The sequence below is a fragment of the Hyalella azteca genome, unplaced genomic scaffold, assembly GCF_000764305.2.
Source record: "Hyalella azteca isolate HAZT.00-mixed unplaced genomic scaffold, Hazt_2.0.2 contig1645, whole genome shotgun sequence".
NCBI classification, from domain to species: domain Eukaryota; kingdom Metazoa; phylum Arthropoda; class Malacostraca; order Amphipoda; family Hyalellidae; genus Hyalella; species Hyalella azteca.
Genome location: NW_025931949.1, coordinates 323,154 through 346,992, shown reverse-complemented (window position 1 = coordinate 346,992; position 23,839 = coordinate 323,154). Strand labels below are relative to the sequence as shown.

General features: G+C 38.6%; 1 protein-coding gene across 1 annotated transcript in view; it reads right to left on the bottom strand.

Moving 5' to 3' along the window:
* The window catches only part of LOC108669448 (dystrophin), a 402,745-nt gene that overhangs the window by 292,987 nt on the left and 85,919 nt on the right, over positions 1–23,839 (bottom strand). The window contains exons 44-47 of the mRNA XM_047883400.1: positions 21,845–21,922; positions 18,473–18,687; positions 17,847–18,001; positions 16,476–16,677 (exon numbers count right to left, since the gene is read on the bottom strand). Of these exons, the coding sequence (XP_047739356.1) occupies positions 16,476–16,677; positions 17,847–18,001; positions 18,473–18,687; positions 21,845–21,922 (650 nt within the window). The remainder of the gene's footprint in view (positions 1–16,475; positions 16,678–17,846; positions 18,002–18,472; positions 18,688–21,844; positions 21,923–23,839) is intronic.

The following is a 23,839-nucleotide window of genomic DNA, read 5'->3' as shown; positions in this document are numbered from 1 at the left end:
TATAGTGAGAATAACGAATAAAATTGTTCAAGGATTATTCAAATTGAGTCTAGGGAATATCCTATTCAAATAACAGCTAATCTCAGTATAGAACATGGTGAGATGCGGGAGCAGTTAGCAACAAACCACAGCAATGAGACGCACGGCATCACACACTGTTAGAAAAATTACCGTTAACGGTATTACCGGCGTTTCAGTGGCCGGTCGGCACGTGAAAAGAAACACCGTGTCACCGTTTTTATTCTAATTTAGCACTATAAATCCGTAAAACATCTGATAAAAACGGCGAAACAGTTTATTTTTACGGGGCGACCGGCCACTAGAACGCCAGTGGGACCGTTTTTTCACCCTTTTTTCTAACAGTGCAGGAGCTTTGAGGACTTCATAGGAACAGCAAGCATGGTCGTGACAGTCCCAAAGCAAGCACTTGAATGCGCAAACTACTGGTAGTGGTTCATATTCTATCATTTCAATAATAAATAACTCTGAAAATGGGTTGATTTTGTGTGAAAAATGTACGGGTCCATCGCTAGGAATAGGCTTAATGCACAGAGCATTTGAGTGTGAGCCGGAATGTACTTTATTCTTGTGGAAAATAAACCTGTATTTATACATCCAGGTATTGATGTTTGAATGCGTAGGTCAACAGAACAACGAAATTCAAGTAACTTAAAAAGCAGATGGCGACTAAATGATTGTTCTTACATCGAGAATGCCACAAGGTAATTTTCATAAATCTCAATTTCAGGCTTTGGTTATACATGTTGCGATATAACCAGAGTACAATACTAATTGTTTCATAAATAGCATGGTTTACAATGCTAGCTGAAATCTTTCACTAGAAAGTAGCGACTATATGAATGAAATAAGGCAGTAAAGCTTCGAAATTCTAAAGTCGAATTTATTTTATAGATGCCTGGGAGAGGTTCAAGAAATTTCGAGAGAAAACGGAAACTTCAGTTGAAAAAAAAAAGAACCAAGAACACAGACCGCAGAGGAAGTTTACGGGAAGGGGAAACTAAAATGAAGCGAAACTCACACAGCAACGACCCAAGTCAAACAACACAAAGTTAAAAATTATAAACTTTCTTGACAGAACTGACCTCGTCAAGGTCTAGGATAAGCAGAACAGTTCAGTGAGGCATCGTAACCGAACGCATTGAGGGGTCTTCGAACCAGCACTGTTAAAAATCTCAATTACTCTTTTCAAGATCACACACAGTTCAAATTCACTGAAAAACAGAAATGTACGGTTCGAAAACGAACAAGACAAATGGCCAGAATCTTTGATTCTTACTAATTACGGGTCAAAAATTTTGTGGGAAACGAATCGAGAACATTAAGACCGGATTAGATTGTGGTTGAAGAACTCTATTTAAATATCATTAAATAATATGGCACGAGTTGTAGAGATCTATTTCATTAAAAAATTGACTCTTTAAAGTTCAACCAGCTATGAATTTTTTTTTTGGGGATTTAAATTTCATCTAGTACAATTCAACACTTTAAGTTATGTAACTGCAAGACTTTTCGCAGAAAATTTTTCCTTATATTTCACGTGAATCATTCATTTCAACAACATTCAGCCATGAAAATAAATCTCATGACTAGATCAGAAAATTGCCTTACGAGTAACCGATTTCACTCTCAAAAAGTAGGCAATACCAGTCGAGTAAAACGACAAGCGCTTCGCCATAACAATATTTGCATGCCTAATAATGAAGCTACGTTAAGCGCGTGCCAAAAGAACCTCATAACTGAAATGTTCAATCTGTGTGACGAGAGCAATGAAAGCTTCTAAAGGGAGGTCATGAGCTGGCACATAAGACACCAGAAATAAGGCCCCGGAAGTAATCGATCACCAGAAACTGTCAAAGATTATGAAGTTTTCAGCGGAGAGGCGTAAAGGGAGGAAAAACTCCAAAAAAAGTTGTGGTAGGAGCGGACTCCGCGCGTTGCTATGGAGACTAAAAACATATAAGAGAGGCAACGAAAGCGAGGGAATTATTGAGTTATTGAGCATAGACCACCGAATTAAGAATAACTTGAATAACAGTATTTTTGAGGAATACGTTTTGCATCTAAATTAATTTCCTCATTTATTTGAAGGTCTTCGGCTAATTTCAAACTCCATGAACATATAATTGATTGAAGAACAATATCGTTCATGACATGTAAGAGGCGTGACGCATTAGCATATTACCCCAAATTATAACTTCTCCATGAAGATTTTCTCACCTCTTCCTTAAGCTTTGCAAGTATTATCATATCTTCCAGAAACCCGTACGAAATTTAAAGTTCTCCATACGAGCCCCAAAATTACTTGAAGCAGAAAATCGTTTGATCATTTAAGGACGATATTGGAGCGAGTAGACTAATGCTGGCGCGCTCCAAACACGTCTTCAGCAGATAACATCAATTATTCATGACGGCTCGAATGAATTGGAGTGCGTTTTTCCCGGCCGAGGGAGCGACTTGAAATCTGCTTCCGTGCATAATAGATCAAGCGTTTTAATGCGCGTCAAAAATGTCCCATTCCGTGTCGCGAACGCACTAAGCGACAGGCACGCTTACAGACTACGGTTACATTAGCTCAACAACGATGTTGTAAATCACGAATTTAATAAAATATAGAACCAATCTGTTATACTACGTAATATTTTGCATAATGTGAACGAGTACGGATCTGCATGCAATCGCGATGCAGGAATACATCCCAATGTACGCGCTTACAAATGTTGGAAGATTTATTTAAGATATAATAAATAACAAACAAAAAGGGGGTTCGAGTGCGTACAAACATATTGTTTCGCAATTTTTCTTGGATCGACAAGTTTATTTGCAGCTATGGAATCAAGGAGCACATGAGGTTAAATGGAAAACAACTATACCCGATTAATTTTTAAATTTAAACAATAAAGATTGTGGACATAATTAACAGATTAATTGATTTCAAGTTTCAAACACATGGGTTAAATGGGGAATTGAACGAAGATATAATTACTTAAAGAAAAACTCTGAATATTACAATGAAAGCAAGAAAACGAATCGATAGATGAATGCCAATATGCCCGGGTAATATTTAACCCTAATCCTAGCAATGCCGGGTTCAACTGCTAGCGCCCTATATACTGTATGAGAATCCAAACTTCGTCGTTATAGGCTTCCATATTTGATGGCTCCCGCTTGGTTAGTCCTGCAAATCGTAACAATTTCTTCATCGATGCTACCTACTGATCATTTCGTACGTATAAATGGAAAAACACCATATGACAAAATTTAAAAGCTCAGTAAGAAGCTAAAATACGCAAAATAATATCATAATACCCTTACCGCCTGGGGGCAAGTGAAGGTGTTTAGTAGACAAAACGTTTAGTTCGGTAGTGAACATCTGAAGCCCTATATCAGTTAACTCGATATGTCACCTTCAAATTGTTTTTGATAGATAAGTAGAGCTGGTGGTAAGGCATGTTGATATCATTCAATTACATTATAATGATCTCAAGGGCTCCAAACGACATTTTCAATGTAACATGCAGGGGTTAGACAAAAAAAAGGGAAACAACTGAGAAATCCACAAAATATATTTTACATAGTATGGTGTAGGTCTACCTTTTGCAGCAATTACAGCCTCAATTCTCCGAAGCATTGATTCATACAAATTGTGAATGGTTTCCAAAGGAATTTTAACCCATTCTTCAGTTGAAACTCACTCCAGCTCTTTTACAGACGATGGCGGCGGGAATCGACTTCTGACCGGTATCTCTAGAATCGACCATAAATGCTTTCTTGACAGAACTGACCTTGTCAATGGTGGCCACAAGCGACGAGGTCATTTCCACAATCACAAGTCTGGTGATTGTAGCGGCCACATGAGATGCTCATTGCTCAACATCATTAGGATGTTCCTCATGCCATTTTTTAACAATTCCAGCTGTATGGATCGGGGCATTATCATCTTGAACGATGGCGTTCCCCTCCGGAAACGATAGTAGATGCATGGAATGAGCTTGGTCCCCCAAAATTCCTAAATAGTCACGGCTGTTAATTCTTCCATGAAGAGAAATCATTGGTCCGCCGGATTTCCAAGAAATAGCACCCCAGATCACCAAAGATCTCCCGCCATGTTTCACGGGGGCGGAGGCAGTCGGGATCTTTTCGCCATCTCCAAACGCAAACTCGGCCAGAGGTTGGAAATAAGGTAAACGATGATTCATCAGAGTAAGTCAAATTTGTCCACTGCTCATGGGACGAATTCTGGAGGATTTTACACCACTCTGGACACTTTAAAGCATTTGTATTTGAAACCAGAGATTTTCTAATTGCAGCCCATGCATAGAATCCAGATCTGTGCAGCTCTCGGCGGACAGTCTTTATGGAAACTGCATGGGTTCTGTAGGTGTCCATTGAGGTCTGCAGTCTTTTGATTGTCCCTCATAATTCGATTTAGGTATCGACGGTCTCTCTCGGACAATTTTGACTTTCGGCCAGACTTGTGCTTTGCTGAGGAAATTTTAATTCACTTTCAAAGGCAGACATTACTTTTGAGACAGTACCTCTAGAAGCGTCAAGCATTCGGAAAGTTTGTGTCACACTAGCACCTGCCATACGAGCACCAATAATTTGGCCTCTTTGAAAGTCAGAGGTTTGCTTTTTATAGGTTATAGGTTAGGTTATAGACTCAAAAATGTATCGAAAATATATGTGCAAGGATAAAATATCAATTAGCAGCAACAATAAACAATAAAACATGAAAATATCACGTTTTCATTGTTTATAACACGTTAAAAATTAACATGTAGAGGCGAATACAACTTCTTGCAGAGCAAGAAAACGTGTTTTCGTGCTTCGTTCGGAAGCAAAACCTGTACCATCTCAGTGTCAGAACATCCACACAAGGAACGCCGGAAATCCCGAGGCTGAAAAGACACGATGCAATCAGATCAAAAGGTTGGCGGGCGATGCAATTGGTGAGTAAACTGAGCCATGCGATAGCTTGCTCGCCATCGTCATCCCGGACACAACAAGACAGACACGTCGACGCATGGCGCCCCAAGTCAACCTTCCATGACCAACGACGTAAGCTAACAGGAATTATTTTTAAGGAAAAAATATACAAATTATGGTTTGGTTTATTATTAAATTATTGCTAAAGTTATGAAAAGCAGAAGAGCAGATCTATACAAAAAATACTGTATGCCAAAATACGAAAGTAGAACTGAAGATAGAAATTTCGAGGTCACAACTATTAGGAACTTTCCTTTGGCCATTAATGAGGTTCTCTTGGTACTGAACCCATCAATCCAGTTGACCAGCTTCGACAGTTTGCCGAGATCGCATATTCTAGTATCGCGGTTCAAGATTTGGCGTACATGAATTCTCAGTCAAACGGTCCCGAGAGATACCAACGCTTAAAATGACATAATATGTAAACATTTTTCCTGCAAAAATGACGACAGTTTAAACCGCTTGAACATGCCATCGGTCAGTGTCAATATTTTACTACCTTTAAATTGTCCTGATAAGTTCATTTCTAAATTCAACCAAGTTGGCGGCTTTTTTAGCCTGGAAATGGTGAGTATGAGCAGAGAACAAAATTATTAATGCCGCCTATTCCTATAATAGCCCTTCATCTCTCCTTGTTAGGAGCATCGGCAGATTATGGGTCGTTACTGCTTTTGGCTGATGAATTGTGATACCAAAACTGCCCATGAATAATTAGAAATACTTTTTATCATCCGTTCTGAAGAGCAAAAGTGTTGCTTGCCGATTGCGCTATTATTCGTGAAAAGTACAAGCCCAAACTGACGTAGATCATGTAATGTACAGCAGTTTTATGTAATGTACAGCAGTTTTATGTAATGTACAGCAGTTTTATGTAATGTACAGCAGTTTCATGTAATGTACAGCAGTTTTATGTAATGTACAGCAGTTTTATGTAATGTACAGCAGTTTTATGTAATGTACAGCAGTTTCATGCCAAATTATGGTGGCGGTATGATCTGAGTATACGTAATCTAGGAGAGCAGGGAGTAATCATATTTCAAAAAGAAACTTTGATAACTTTTTAGGAATACATTAGGAAATTTTGTGCCAATAACGACTTGCAACTTTGTTGTTGTGATCTGTGATCTGTGTACATGCGACTTCCACCAACGGCTTCCACTAACTCACTAACTCGTATTGAAAATTCTCCCTAACTACGGCCGCGTCGTTCTCCAAAGAACCATTTTTTTCAGTTCTTAAGTCTAACTAGTAATCGAGAAAAATACGTTAAGAATAAATAAAATCAAAGATGAGCTTAGAAAATTTCAGAATTGCCGAATAACAGAGTTAAATAAAGATTAAAATAACCAAACAATTATTATACGGTATGCCGATCGTGTGCGCCACGATATTGTGAAGATCTTATATAAAAATAGTAGGCAGAGGACGATTATTACGCGGAATAAAAAGTAGGCTATGAAAAATTATTAAGAGTCAGCGACAAGGTCACGCAGCATCAAGTGCCGGGTTATCCAGCTAAGAGAACATGCAGCTCCTCAGCACCTAATGAGATTTTGATGCAATCCCGTCCAAAGAAAGAGAGAACAAGCATCATAGGAATTCTGACCTAAAAGAGCTAGGCTTTTCCAAAGACGGTAATGAACTGCGAGCGAGGCCAAACACTGCACGTTGTTTCCCAGCACCTGGACAAAACGTATCCAGTTTACGACAACCGGCAACTTGCACGCAAAAGAAAACAAATGAAATTGTAATGGATTGTTCGTTTCCGAAATAGAGATACATACATGTTCATTGAAAAATTTTCCGAGTCTATAAAAAAATATTCAACTTTATAACGATTTTTACATTTTAATGTTGAATAAAGTGAGCAGTGCGCTGCAATGCATCATATTCGTCCTTCGATGCAATAGCCGCATAAAAATTTTGTTCTGATGTTTAAATGGTTAACTTCATAGGTACCGAAAAATCCAAAGCAGCCTCACCTTATAGCTTACCTCCTTCATGTCCAGGAGATCCGAACAACGAAGAAAGTAAACACAAGACCATGAACAAAAGTTACTCACAGACCAAGCGAAGCCCCGATAGCTGTTTGTGAGGAACAACGCGATCCTCATCATAACTTACCTGAAATGGAGAAAATTTTTCATTAGAAGGTGATGATATAATGTTTAATTGATTCAAAAATAACAAAATACAGAATAATAATAAACAAACATTTATCTATCTACGAATTCAGTTGTCGTCACTGTCGACGACCAAAGGTTAGGATGAGAAAAGATCAAAACCCTTTCAGGCGATTTAATTAAACTGCAATCGAGTTGCAAGGAATAATTTAAAGTCATTTCGTTTTCAATAGCAAAGCAGGGAAATTATAATGCGTATAACTTTTCATCCTCACTAGGAGGCTAAAGGAGGAAACAGCGACGCTTCAATATTCGCACCAGCGCGCAAAAATCGCCAGGTATTTTTTTCGATTAAATCGTAGCAAAATAAACTGAAAAATTGGTAAGTATTCCACCTCTCTGCACCAAATCCCAGAATTTTCAAAGTAAAAATGCCCTATATCGAAATTTTTAGGCGCACACGAACTAGGTTAGACTCTTATGCTACATCCTAGAATTTTCACATTGAAAAAAATTCTGTTTGTTTCTTCAACACTTAATGCAACACGTAAATGATACCCAAGTCTAAGTTAAAGTCATTAACGCCTCTTTACACGCTGTACGAGCATGAAATATAGACGATTCAAACAGGTTGAGGGAGTGCATCATAAGGCGATACTAGACAACTTCAAGACTCGATAACCGGAAGCTAGCTAGCTGACAGTGCAAGAGTTAAAGGATAGCAAGAGTTTCAAAGTCACGAAGAAAATATGCGAAAGTTGTGTCGGTTGATGCTAATGCAAGTCGTGGAGTACAGTACTTGCGACACGCTCAGGAACAAACCAAAAGTTTTGAACAGCGGATCAGCAGCAGCGATGCAGCAATCGAGGTAGTCAAGGTTCGCCAAGCACCACACAAACAAATGCTCCTTTATTTATAGGAAGCAATGACGTTGGACGGCTGTATGCAAAGTGACGCCTCACGCCAGCCTCGACCATTTCAACAGACTGCCAATAAACTTTACAGCCTCGCCTTTATTGCTTGGTGGGAAGAAAAATTCTCCTATTACAATTTGAAATTGAGCTCATGTCAACTGTGAACATCTCGCGCCACAAGAATAAATTCCAGGTTACGCACAAACGAGGAAACGCAAATAAATGCAAAAATATAATCTGTCTATGAAAAATATTTATATTATACCGAAACTTGCCTATTCATATAAGATTCCAAGTAACAAATAAAATGCAGCTTGATGTTTGTTGCGGGGGATTCTTTTCACATCGCAACGCTCTTTGAAAGATGCATAAAATTGGCTCCATGAATAAAATGCGAAGATCTCGATCTGCCTTAATAGAAGTTTGCTACGCAAGAACTTCCACAAAGTAGCTAAGTTCTGTAAATTGTGTTACACGCAGCGATCCCTGTATTGTTTCAATATTCATGTTAGACCATTCCGAGGGCAATAGTCGCGCTCGTCAAGGTCTATTCAGCTCCATTAACCAAACCGAAGCTTTTACTTCCGAAGCAAGTCAAGGCAATAACGGCAATTATCTTAACATTTCAGGACTGGAGTCTGCACCGACTATTATTACCAACGACTTGAAACGAGATGAAAATGATAAATTTCCTTCAGGAATTTATTAATTAATTTATTAATTTATTCAGGCCGTAAATTTATAAGTAACAAAATACACACCGCGAAAAAAGTATTTAAATATAAGTTATGTATCAATAAAGTTTCAGGTTGACTACAATTACCAAGCCACTAGAAAGATGTCAATATTTTTGCAAGAAGGCCGTAAAATCAGGGCAAAATTGTCATATCTTATGCGCAATAACATTTGCCCTGTATAGTTGAAGTTTGCAAATTCTAACTTATTCGATGCAACTCATTCTGTTTGTTAATAATATGTTAATTAGGTACGTAGGTACACACAAATCTTTCCGACAATTTCAGACTGGATAAATTCAGAGAGGTAATTATAAATATACTTGGAGAAAATGTATTTTTTCTCAAAAATCCTAACGAAGATATGCCCCGCACAAATTTTTTCCAGAGACATTGACAAAGTTCTCAACCATTAACTAGGCCAGAGAAAATTCTAAACTGTTTTAAAAATCAGCAAAGTAACCTCTTGGAAAATGCTAGTAAACATGTTGGACAGTCATTTTCTGATGTTATGTTGAAAAAATATAACTCAGTACTCACTGCAGTGAGTGACAGAGAGCGCATTTTCTCAAAATCGACGAAAACGTGATGTCACGGACAGACGGACGGACAGACGGACGGACGGACATGACGAGCACAATAGGGCATTTTTTCCATAAATGAGAAAATGCGCTAAAAATACTACTTTTATAATGTAACGACGAACGCACCTCATGAATTGTGAATCAAAATTTCAATTCCTTCTAGTATTAATTCATTGATGTTAGGAATGAAACGATCAGTCTAGAAAGAACAGGAAAATACGGGAAACGACATTTTGGATTCTCCAAAACCACAGTTGACTCAAATTTTGGAGCCCATGTACAGAAATGAATCTGTACATTCGTTACGGTCTGAATAATAGTAGATGGCTACAGATTTCTCATCACAAGAGGATAGGATTTGGCCGTAAATTTAACGATGAACTCCCATAATCAGGCGCAAAAGATACCAAACATCCGTCAGGTGACTTAATTAAATCTCGTCGAGGGGAATCCCTGGAGGACCGCGTATTGCTCATTATCTCCAGCACGCACATACCGGCTTTGTAGGCAGCCGGACGACGAGTTCGTGTCAACGTTTCCGTGCAGAAACACAAACGATTCAGAAGCACATCGTTCGCAATAATTAAATGGGGACCTAAGTTCAGTTCTTAAAAATGCATAGATGAGAAATCAAGTTTAGGGAAACTAGCTTCGCAAATGCGATCACAAATCCTTTGCTGAGGTCGTTTGAGAGACGGAAGACAACTTCACGATATTCCAAGCCGTACGGATCTGCTAGCCTTAAGCAGCGTTTAATAATGATGTTGTCCCTTGTGAATATTATGACGAACATAATCATCTCTTACGATCCAGGGCTTCAGTAGCATAACATCGACTGAAACTAAATTAGGGGACAAGCCATGGATTAGCATGAGATCTTAACCATCAGACGAAACCATCATTAGGTCTCTCGCATAATAACGCTTCATTTAGTTGGCTCCGGCGTCGTGGAGAAAACTCAAAAGCGTAAGTATTTTGCTCCTTACACGATAAATGTATCTAATTGGCAGGAATATTAAATAATGGAGTAAAGTTTTTTCAGAAGTGAAAGGTAATATAATGAATCACCAACGGCGGCTTCACTTCATCACGGATTCAAGACATAATAACGAGAAGAATCATTCATGGAACTTCGTGGGGCGCGAGTTTCTGAGGCAAATCAGAAGATTTAACAGCCCGTCGAACTTGATCATCAAGAAGAGTAAAAAAGTTCATAATCAAACGATGAAAACTCTTTAACAATTACAATATAAATACTTGAAAATTACTAAAAGTTGATGAATTCCAAATCACGAATTATACATATAGACGCGGGGTCTGGAACGTAACACGCGTGATAGACGAGGTTTTATTATGTTTTTTAAGTTATAAACACCATATTTCCTATTTTTTTATAAGTTAGAAACTTCAAATTCGTTCAACCGCTAGTGTAACGCATGAATGCCTAATTTAAATTTTGAAATAAAGATTTTTGAGGAGAAACATCGAAACTTAAATATATGTAATCAACGAAAACAAACTTTTTCAAAGTCACTTACATAATTCTCACCACATACAAAACACCAAATTAAATGTAGCCGAATAATAACAAATGCAGATACAATTCATTTAAATAAAATAATTTCTTTTTCGTGAAGCGTTTCGGACTTAGTCTTCTTTATTTTGCCCTTTAAATAGTCTATACATTTATATACACCGTAATTATAGATGGATATAATTACAGGCAAACTTGAAACCTAGAATAAATATTACTGAGAAGCGCTGCTCTTTTCGTTTTCCGGTTTAGTCATCTTGAGCAGCAAAATGGGTATTCATTCAGACTTCTTTGAAGGCAGCACAGACTCGAGTTATCATTTGTTATGAAAGTCTCGTCAAACGTCCAAGAGGATAACGTTCACAAGCAGAGCGTTTCTCAGAGGAAGATGAAAGATGCTTTGGCGAAGCCCAGAGAAAACTCGTCGCATTTTGGCGTGCTACGCAGTGCTCCTCACAATCGGCTAGAATAAACTTCGGCTCAAAAGACCTCTGCTTTGTATAGGCACTATGGAGGGAAGCCTCAGTAATCTTCTTTGAAATTGCTCCTCTGTGGTACCAACCCGGGCACAATGAAGTATCATTGCGGCCACAACCACCAAAGCGACGCGAGAAGAGGTACCAGTGAGCTGCAGGTGCTACAGGGTTAGTAGAAGAAAACGAAACAAACCCACTATCTTAACATCCTTGAATCTATGGGACATTGTAGGTTGTGTTTGTAAAAAAAGCAATTTCATTTTATCGAGACATAGCTGTAGCTCACTTCAAGAGGAGCGGTATAATTATAATCTCTTCCAGAGGAGTTTTTCTCTTCCGGTGCGTTATTCATACTTCCTCTATTAAGCGAATAACTTTTTTTTTAGAAAAATGGAAACAAAATGAGAGCTTTTTGGATAAATCTCTAATTATCTAAAAATTTCTATTGTAAGGTAATCAATGTCATCATAAGTTTTATAATAAGGTCAAGAACAATTACGAACCAAACAACAGTTAGAGTGCAACACAACACGAGACAATAGGATAAGCCTGGCCTGTAATGTGCAAAAAGAATTCCCGAAAAAATATAAACAACCAAAGTTCCCGTAATAAAGGAGGACCACCAAAGTTTGGTGAGTATTTTGCATACGCAAGTAAAAACCATTGAGTGAAAAATTGAATACAAAAAGGTCAAGGGATTTCATAATATTCAGTAATATAGTAGATATGAATGAAAATTCAACGTCAAAACAGCCCAAACAAGAGCTCCTCTTAAAGAGATTAAATATATTAAGTGTTCAAGTGAAACGAGATGAAGATGAGCAGCGTCGTTAATAATTTCCATCTGGGACATCAGAGGCGCCGCTGTCGCTTATCATCAACATGCCGGTGTCTGTGCGCTCGCCATTCACTAGGTTCAATGCTTGATTTAATGCGCTCCTCAACCTCGACTTGCTATTAACGGCGATAAACGGCAGCATAACCATCAAATCTGTTCACCTTAAATACCAATACCGTGTGTTTGATTTACAAACATACAATATGAACAAATGACTAGGAAGCACACCAGCATACGTCGGCTGGACCTGTTATCCTGATAAGTTATCCAATACTACAATCAAAACCTTCGCTAACTGCAGCAGATTATACCCCGATATTCCCAGCCGAGCAGCATCCGATATTCCCAGCCGAGCAGCACCAGATATTCCCAGCCGAGCAGCACCCGATATCCCCAGCCGAGCAGCACCCGATATCCCCAGCAGAGCAGCACCCAATACTCCCAGCAGAGCAGCACCCGATACTCCCAGCAGAGCAGCACCCGATACTCCCAGCAGAGCAGCACCCGATATCCCCAGCAGAGCAGCACCCGATATTCCCAGCCGAGCAGCACTCAATATCCCGTCGCGGCAGAGGGCCGGCAATTCATCATGAGCCGTACGCTGCGCTGATGCCTCATCCATAACATCAGGCGAGAGAGAGGAGGGTAAGGGAGGCAGTTGCTCCTGAATCAACGCAATCGCTACAAAGCCCTCATCATTTGACACCTGAGAGCTTATATTGGCCCACCGGCGGCCGCAACTGAATGAGACGTAACGCAGCCACCTCATGGCTGCACGCAGACGTTATTGTAAAGTTGGGTAGAATTTTTTTTACTAAGTGTGCTATCATAAAATCACTCGACAGTACTACAAATGAATGTGATTAGGTTGTAAAAGGCCAATAATATTCATATTCGCTGAGAAACAACCTCAATACTACGATATTTCGTCAATCCCAACACAACGAAAAATTAAGTGAACGATGATAATATGAGACCAGGAAAAAATTTGATATCTTGTAAAACTGAATGATAAATGAAATGAACACGAGACCATATTCCAACGGAAACGATCAAATTAAGTTAACCAAATACATTAAACAAGTCACTGAAAATGCTTGGAGTTTATTGAGAGAACATCAGGTTCTAGAGAACGTTAATGATAAATTTCAATGCACGAGTACCTATAAGAGTTAACTGCTATGTCCACCTAAAAATTTAAGTAACCTTTCGAGCGAGGATGAGAAAATGCGAAGCTCATTGGACAACATGAAAACAGCGGTAGGAGAAGCATTATTCCAGGACATCAAAACAAAGCGTTTTGAAAATGGCCACCTGTTGTAATATTTACAGCGTGTCGTCTCCTCCGGCATTTCGAAGGAGCAAAGGCTAATTTTTCAAGATCTTAAAAGTGAGAGGCGGAGCTGTAAATAGATTGCTTCATTATCCGTCCATCGTCGAACCCGTTCATCAAATTCGGTGTGTGAGACAAGCGCCAACTCTGAACAGGCAACCTAATCGGTAAACTTTAACACACCAGCTAGAAATGTAGCATAAGTAGCCGCGGAAATTATCGAGGTCCGAGCATTTCAACCCCCAGCAAAATTATAATTGTAGTATCAAAATTAAAATAACACTAGAGCGGTAAGAAAATCAGTGGCATTGGACATATTCAGCACGGAATTATATAACGGTAGGTAAAAATCTGAAATTGATGTAACTCTAGTAGCTATTTCAAACTATCGTCAGTTTTGAAAAGATCCGGTCAGAGGTATTGTTTTTAGATCTCCGGTGAACAAGTACAAGAATTGGCAACAGGCCACATCAGGCCTATTGTCCAGCGATCGACATCACAAGATATGAATGATATTAAATAAAAAAATTCATTTGGATACAAAACGGAATTTAATAGCATTATATCATGCTTCCATGTTATTGCCTATCATGAATTAACAAATGCCGCCAACAAATTTCACTGCCATTATTCCAAGTTTGATGGAGGAATTTATAGCGATCATCTGCAGTATCCCATCTGCACCTCATAGAACTAAGCTGCGCAAAGGACAAAATGCGTACACACAAGCGTCAAAGAGAATAACATCAAAGATACCTGAGAGAATACATGGAGAACTGAGACGAGGATGAAGCAAACGTCAAAGGGACAGAACATCACTATGCAATGAAATGTCCATGTACAGAGTTGGTTACCGTACATCGAACCCCCAGATGCAAATGCAACATCATGGAGGCTTGTGACACTAACATACAAAGCGCTCTGTTGCATATATGCGGCGGAAATGCGACCAGCGCTGCCTAGGCTTCGCTTACTTCCATTCACGCTTCGGTGTAAAAGAAAATGGAAACTATGTCATCAAGAGTGTCTCAAATGCACAAATTCACCGAAAACTATAGAATTATTACTAAAGAACTATCATTCACTAAAGGAGTATGTAAATACTCATTTCGGAGCATGTAAGTACGTTTTTAAAAACAACGGATTTCTAGTCCATCAACGTAGAATCAAACGATAGTTAAAAAAATTTTCGGTATCCAATAAGAACGAAGATCTTCAACGGCGGTCGATTTATTTTATGCGGGTATTCAGAGTCTTTACACATTGAGCATGAAACAATAAAATAAAACTTTATAAAAACATCTACTTCGTTCGGTAGGCATGAATTATTAAATGATTCATCCCGTCTTCAGTGTGCGGATGGTAATCAAGTGGCCTGGAGAAGGACCCTATATTTATCTAGTACGGCATGCTCAAAGACTACAGTTGCGTAATTCAAGAAGGACGAGCTAAACTTTAAATCAATGACTCGTGTAAAATCAGCATCAACCAGCTTGGCGGTCCAATATAATTACAATACTTAAAACTTACCTGAAATTAAATAAGGTGCGATCCTATGTTTGTGACTCGACTTGAAGTGAATTCAGAACGATTGAAATCAAATTTCACTCGAATTTTCTAATTAATGATGAATGATGTTCTTGATACAACTGGCTTTAATTAGTTAATTTCAAGTTAACATAGAAGGAAAAGTTTAAGGATGAGACACAATTCACTATGTGAAGTAAATACGAAACTAAAAAATGAAAACTGTGTCGACACATAGGAAATTGCCATTCGAGTTTCAACATAAAAAGTCTTTAACGTCGTATCAATTTAATGAGTAGAGAGTTTCTGGAGAGGGGAGAGCCGCGAAGAAGCGTCCACAGCAAGCATAGCAACTGGACGCCAATATTTAAGGGAGAACGGTATATAGTATCCAGGCAGCTCTTTTCTCGGCCTCGCTAGTCACTCCACACGAGAAATAATTTATCTCTGATCGGAAAAAGTTCTACCCGCAGCCGAATGAAAGCCATTGAAAACCTAAAAATAAAACAGTGGACGACTAGTAATTATTGATAAGGGAAACTTCTTGGTAATGGCATTAAATAATTGAAGTAAAATGTCATGTTACAGCATGGCTGCGAGGTCTCAAACATTATGCGCATAGTACGTATCTTAATTGAGTTGACTTTGTAAAGTAAGTGAAATGGAGACGCGTTAGCAGCAATTTCCTAGGAATGTGATATTATTCTGTGTAGAATTACGCATCCTAGCGGGACCAGCAAGCAGCGTCGCGGGTGCGATGTGAACGCGGGCAGAGGTGTCAAGGACGGCAATGGTTACGAATGGATGCAATTAAACAGGAACCAATTACCAGCGCCCGAGTGCGTGTGAGGAAGCAGCGACAAGAGTAGCGACAAGTGAAGGGACTAACGCTGCCCAACCGATAACTTGCTACTGAACATTACAAATTGCTCTCAACAACACATTGATTTTCATGAAGCTGAAAGCATTAAATGAAAACTATTTTCAGAACATTGCATAGATTGAAAAATAAGAAAAAGATTAATACAACACTACTTACACAGGTGTAACACAAATCAATCTTTAACAAACAAATTCAATCTTTGTAACAAACAAATTCAATCTTTAACAATTTGAGTTGAAATGATTTTAACCATAAATAAATTCTCATTTGCTCTCATCTTTGTTTACTGTTAACTGTCGTTGAGTTATAGAACACCTGAATGATTTTCAAGAAAACCTTCCAGAAAATCGAATAAAATAAAGTCGAAAGCAGTCTTCATCTAACGGCGGTCACCGATAGCGATAAGCACCAATTCCCACTCGCACGCAGACAGAAATTTTAGATCATATTCCAAATGAAACCTGTGAATCTATCTGATTCTTAAAAATTGATAATAATAAAGATGCTTATTCCTTGACTCACCTTGACAGTGGCGACATGTCGTCCATGGTCGCGTCGGTGGCCAAGAGACCCCGTGGACGCCTGCGTGTTGTCCGCGTCGAGGTCTGCCGAGTTGCTGGAAGCCTCGGCCTCACTAAGCCAGCCGAAGAACTTCTCCAAGGCTTTGTCGAAGTTGCTGGTCGAGTTCATGGCGCCGTGTAGGGCTTTGCCGCGCATCGCGAGGCTGAAACACAAGTCGTAATTTATATAAGTACGTTGCAGGATATTAATAATCTGGATATAAAACCATTAAACAGCCATGCTGAAAGTTTTTAAACTTTTCAGTGGCGCTGCTCGTGTCTGAGCGCAGTAAAATTATTCTATCATTAATGACGTGACGGTAAACATAGTGCATCTATAAGAGGTCAGCAAAGAAAAAGATACAGTTTAATTGCATTATTAATTGGCAGGCGGAAATAAAAACAATAACTGCAAAATAGTTCTTAGGTGACAATTTTGGACGAATTTATGTTAACATCATGAATAGACAAATAAATCGAATAAATCATAAAATACAATATAAAATACATGAAGCCTCGAAATTAGTAGAGTTGACATAAAGGATCAATTTAAGCAGAAACATCATAAGAACAAAAGAGGCAATTTCATTGAACGCTAAGATTGATGCATTGAATCTACAAAGAAAATCCCACACACCGCCAATAAAGCCAAGTTATTGAACGTGAACATAATTTTCACCATCAACAAGGGCAAGTTGCAAGCCAACCGACCTATTGGTCACCGTCTACCACAATGTTGAAGTCATTTTTAAAGCCTTTCATAGCAGAGAGAATAGAACGCGATGACACCAGCCACTGGAAATTCGCTGGTAAGCCTGAATGAGGCAGAGCACCATTAGCCTACAGTTAGTAAAAACATTGAACGCGCTGAATTTGGCCTCCAATTATTTGCTCATAAGTCTGAATGAAGGAAGCACTACACTCTTGAATTACAAGAGGCAAGAATTACAACATTCTTACATTCATAATCATTCATTACTACATATTTGGGCTATTTCGCTTGTCTCACGCTATAGCCTTGAATCCAAGTAGGATTTAACAACTTTTCATCTTAGAAGTATAATATACATAAGTTTCTTCAAATTTTCTCTCTCAGATTACTTTTCATTTTAACGGATTTATCGCTGGCTGATGATGCGTCCCAAGTCAGCGACGGTTAGATCAGACAGTGCAAATCTGAATAAAGACTTTTCAACTGTCCCTGTGCAAAGTTACAGAATCAAACTAGAACGAGCGACCGGACTACAGTGTGCAATTGAGAACAGAGAACATTGAACGCGCTGATGTCTACCACATATAATTCACTTGTAGGTCTCAATGAGGCATGACTCACTTTGCCTGGAGGTTATTAAATCTTGCGTTAAGTGCGTCGCCGCGACGTCGCAGGTGACGCGTGTCGTCGTGCTGGTAGATCGTAATGAGACGCTGCGTCTGCTGGTTCAGTAGCTCCATCTGGTGCTTGTATTGCTGCACCTCCGCCTGCTGACCCTGCAGCCAAACAAAACAAATATTTTCTCGAGTATTGTTAGGTATTCACATTATTACTGAATGTTATTAAAAATCATATCGAGACATCGAGAGGCGCTTCCTTCCATCATATATTCTATCAACCAGTAAGAAAGTGACGATATTTGACTTCAACAATTTCGATTCACTATTCGTACTTGATTCGCTACTACTAGGTAATAGTTCAGCTTCATTTGACGTAAATATTTTCACATCAATATTTTTACGTAAACAAAATAATTGTAATACATCAATATCTCTACGCAAACAAAACAATTGTCACTATTATGCGTCGAATAAAAAAAATTAAATTCTGTGCATAGTATCATCAGAAATTCATAAGATGTTCACCAATGTTCATATACATCCAGAGTTGAAACCTCATGCTAACAATTCAATTAATTCAACAAATTTACCTGCATGCACAGGCCAAACAAAATATATTTAATTCACCTTCTGATCTCTGATCTGTTGGTCGAGCATGTGAGGCGCGAGACCGACGGTCATAGAGGACCGTTCAAGTCTGTGTTCCATCCTGGTGAGCCAAGCCTCGACCTCGGCTCGCTTCGTCTCGAGCTTGTGAGAGTCGGAGAGCATCGCGTCTAGCTGAGTCTTGCGAGCTAGCACAGCGCTGCTCGTCTCGTCCCAATGCTCACGTAGCTTTGCAACTGAAACACAATATAAGTTTGCTATAAAACAGCAGAAGACCAATGTGTGGCAGTATGAATGTATGAATGACTGTATCCTTTTGCAATGAAAAAGATACATTAATATGCGTGGCAATGGAGCGCATTTGTTCAAGAAGGAGAACCAGCTGACGACATCTACCTCAAGATATTTTCGGCGAGAGAGATAAAGAAAACTTTAATCGTAACCACGAAAAGCTGTCGATGTGTCTACAATTATCATATTTCCTTATTCAAACTTGTAATTTACAGGCCCGTTGTGAGGCGTTGTCATGTACAAATATCCATGCACGACCTGTGGCTCCCAATCGTGTACCTGTTACACAATTAATATACATATGATAGCCTCCCTGGAGGTATTCGAAATGTTTATTGCCTAAGAAAAGGCAAACTGGCAACGGTTTTCAACTGTTGAGACACTGCACTTATGATCTCATCAGTCTGATCTCGCCCCATTAGCGTATTATTAAATACAAACGTTATGTCTAATTATTAGTGCATTAATTTTTAATAAAATTACACTACATATCAAAGCCAATTATGTAGCATAGGTAGGGGGGCGGCGACAGTACACGTACGGGAACTCATATTGCTACTTATTAATTACAAGATCACACATAGCAATTATATATACAATAGCATCTCTCAAAATTACATTTTCTAACGCTCTCTGACAGAAAATGAGAACTTCTAGGAGAAGCTGAAGCAATATGCCGCTCGGCATTGAAGGACTGCGACTGGACTGTACACTAACACTACAGTGTACAGAGTACAATACCGTCAGTACGTAGGCAGAAAGGAATCTTACTACAATAAAAACAGCAGCTTAACTAAATGTGTGCGTGCAAAAAAATATACGAACTTCATTTAATTAAGTATGACAGAAATATACGTAGATATCTCGAGCACAGTGGCCTTGGCCTTGGGCCTACAGCAGCCTATCATATGGAATTAATTAGAGCTGCGATTGAAGAACGAAAATCTCGGCCTAGAGTTTCTTTTGATGAGTTCAGATTTACCAAAGATTAATTCTACTTAATTTTAAATTTAAACTTACTCTACTTAATTTTTTATTAAATTAATTTTTTAATAATCGCACTATTCCTTTACTTTTTGGCGACTTGTCTGAATAGCAGCGGAAGTCTTCTGATAAAAAGTTATTTTAAACAAAAATGGATACATTTAGCCGTAAAAATATTTCATTTTCTGTCCATTATTCGCCTAAAATAGCATTATCAGTTGAAATAGACAGAAACTCACTCAATTGCCCATGCTCATTAGAAAACAACCACGTTACCAGCTCTATTTTCAAGCCAAAATTAATCAAATTTGCGCACTAAACAATACTGAAGGATGTTAGAATGATTTGACCAAACAGAAGGGTATAATTCAGATATATTACTTAGAAACTCGTTAATAACAACAGTTGCAACAAATAAGAAAACCTAAAATGAGTCAATGCAGTTCATCAATTGTTTTTCATTTTGAATACAACAAGGCATATGTAGCGATCCGCGAGATATTGCGAGATAAGTAGCGGGCTAATCAGACTAGGTGAGCTAGCGTAGCAGGTTCAGCAGGCAGGTTAATTCGGCTAACTATAGGTACTATCAAAACTCTTACTCGTAGCAGCTTAGAAGTACACGAAGCGGCTGATTAGATTAGCGTCTGTGATTGGAGGGTTTAGCTTGAAAAGTCGACTGTGATAAGCAGAAAAAGACGAAGTCGCAACTATTTTTGATATAACTTCTACTATTGACCGAGGATATTACGTAACTTCGAGGGTATGTTTTATGCTCGACTTGACAAATACGCATCTTAGCGATTCGAAAAATTTTGGGTCAACGCGCTTCTACCCAGAAAAAGAGACGAAACATAAATTTCGATTCGCAAACCTCACGCCTTTTTAGCGCATTTTCTCATTTACGGAAAAAATGCACTATTGTGCTCGCCATGTCCGTCTGTCTGTCCGTCCGTCTGTCCGTCCGTCCGTGACCTCAAGTTTTCGTCGACGAGAAAATGCGCGCTCTGTCACTCACTGCAGTGAGTACTGAGTTCTATTTTTTCTCATCTTTCGCGCTTGGCCACTCAAAACTTTTAGTGAAGAGCGGAGCAGCGATTGAATTCGCGAGTAAAACTAATAGAGAATCTGGCGGATGATCGATGAGACGCACCGTCTAAATTAAAGCCGTGATAGAACAGCAGCGACGCCGAAAACTTGAAGCACACAAGCTCCATTATAGGATCAAGTTCGGCGATATTGACACAGCAGAATTACTTTAACATTTGAGAGTTTAGACGGGCCAGCGTTACATCAAGGTGGTCGCTCTACGCGATCATGATAGAGAATGATCTCTAGGGCAGTAAGTACTCGGTACTTATAAGGATTTCCAAGCAGAGCGTCACAATAAATGTTACAGTAGTACATTTCATCACAGAATCGATCTTCGAAGTACAATGGCGCACTGAGAGAAATGAGTGAAAATTTGTCTAAATAGTGATGCAGTTTAGCCTTTGTTTATGTTATCCTGATCTAGTGGGGCCCGGCAAAAAGACGTATCATTGCTAAATCCACTCCATGCTGGCGCTGCATGTAAGAAAGTGTGTCATTATTTGAACAATTCGACCCTTTCATATTTCTCAGTTGTACGGAAAGTATGGATGAAATAGAATAAATAAAATCGTATCGTGCTGTTAAATAGTGTTATAATTTACAGCCCGCATCATCATGAACAATTATGATGGTCGTTCATTGCTAGCTAGTGGATCAGTCCTATAGAACAACTCGAATAACACAAGCAGCAGTCCTATGCGCACACCAAGATCTTCGGAGCAGTTCGATTTCCAATCAAAACAAAGAGAGTTCATTTATTTTGTAAGTTGAAAAAGTAATTTCGTTTTCCACAAGTTTCACAGAAGCACACAGAACTACGATTAAAATTAGTGAACTACATACTCGGGACTTGCAAATTGTTTACACTAGAGTTGAACAGGTTCGTAAGTTATAACTACGCATAGGTGTTTTTCTATGCAATTAGTAAGTTGGATTACGAGTCAGTAGAATTTTAAGTCAATATATAAAGTTATAGCTACAGATGTTAACAAACGGGGAACAAGAAATGCAGCTCCACGCGTATACCTTTGAAACAAGTTCGCAAATGGTCGAACAGACGCGCCTGAGATGGGAATTGGTAGATGGCAGCTTCGTTTGTTGTAGCTGAAAAAAATTACGAAGGACATACAAATTTTAATGGTGATCGAACATGAATTTTCATCCTGGTTTGTCATGCGTAATTTCAGATAATTATTTACTGATGCCAAATTAAATAAGCTTAACAAAAGAAAAGGTTAAAGCAAAAGTATTTAAATTATTTATTCCCTAATTCATTGTACTTGAAATATTTAATGAAAAGTTCTCTGATAAATATGACTGGAATAGTAAATTGGTAAATACTTATTATTACAGAAAGGTACGGAATTTTGTGGCAGAAAATCTTTATCATCATAATGGCAAATGACATCATCGATTAATCGATCAGATGATGCATCGTATTCGGCAATGCAGCGGCGAACTCGGGCAAGGCTTCAAAGAACTGCCCATGGTCCAGGCTAAATTGAATCGCTTGCAGCTTAGTAGCGATCCTTTGAGTGACACCAGTTTCATTGCCGCACGACTAGCAGCTATAATGACACGAGCTCAGTAACGGTGGTTTTGCACAGCTAATAAAGAATGAAGGCTCCAAGTTGAGGTAATCCTTGAGTTCTCATGAACTTGCGAGTGCAGCAATTATTGAACAGGTTGAGCTAACATAATGACTGTCGATGAATACTGCAAAGTATCAGGTCGGCCCTGATATCAAGTTCCGTTCGAACGAGAACACGTGCTGTCACATGAAGAACACGTGATATATTAGTGGTATGCCTTACTTTCATTTATCAGTCCTTACTTCCGTCAGACAATTGACAAACTAAAAACGTTTATGAAAAGTTTTTAATGTTCGTTGAAGATGAGATAAATTTAAAAGCTCGAATCAATTCGTATACAATGTAGGGGCAGCCGAGCTGTTAACTGCCACATGATTATGCTTCGATAAGATCGATCAAAGGCTGCCAGGGCTTGAGATAGGCGAGTAGTGCAGGAATTAAGTGATAAAATAAAAAATTTTCCTTATTTATTTTATCACTTAATAATTAATAATTTAATTATTATCAAAAATATATTTCCAGCATAAATTCAACTAGAGCTTGAAAAATATAGTTTTTGTGTTTCAAACTTGACAATAAGTCCCATTCACTGAAGAATTATAAATTAACAGATGAGCGAAATTTTTCGCAAATGGAAATATTCGGTCACTTCTAGGAAGTTTTTGAAAAGTATACTCTTGCGTATTACAATTTCAATTTAATCATATCATTTTCTACCGGAAGGCTTAATTAATTTATGAAAACCGTAAATCAAAATTAAATTAACTGCATCGTTGTCACGGAATTATGTCATTCTTTCCGGATAATGTGTAAACTATAACACAAAAATGACGGGGAATGACATAACATTAATCTTGTACCAAATCAACTGAACAAAATGCCAAACTTCAAAACTCTAAAATTCCGAACAGCTTCATCCACTTGAAGAGCAGATAACGCAGATACATTTCCAAATAAACCCAGGCCAAATGCAACAAAAACGAAACGTTCATTAAGGTTTGGGGAATATAAAACTAAGAGCAATAGAAGAGATAGAAGCATAATTTTTCTCAAGTTATAACTGTACACTCAAAGTGGCGCCAACATAAAAAAAATAAAATTGAAACTGGTTAAATCGTACTATCGTATTTCGGTGAAAAAAAATTCCAAGAACAGAACGAACTGCAGTCCAGTAATAGTAGTCAATACTAGCATCGAGTGTGACAAGAGCCTGGCAGTCCTCGGTTATTGTGAAAGCTGCATGTCTCTGACATTTGAGCATTGGAAATCTTCAATTAGAAAGCATAGTATCGACGTTGTTCAGGTGAATTGTCAACTTGAACTGGGTCATGGAACGAAGCCCGGATATCGCCAATAATTTTCCTTTATTCACTGAAAAATTTATCACAGCGACATAACACAAAATTGTCATCGCATGCTTCTTGATTGT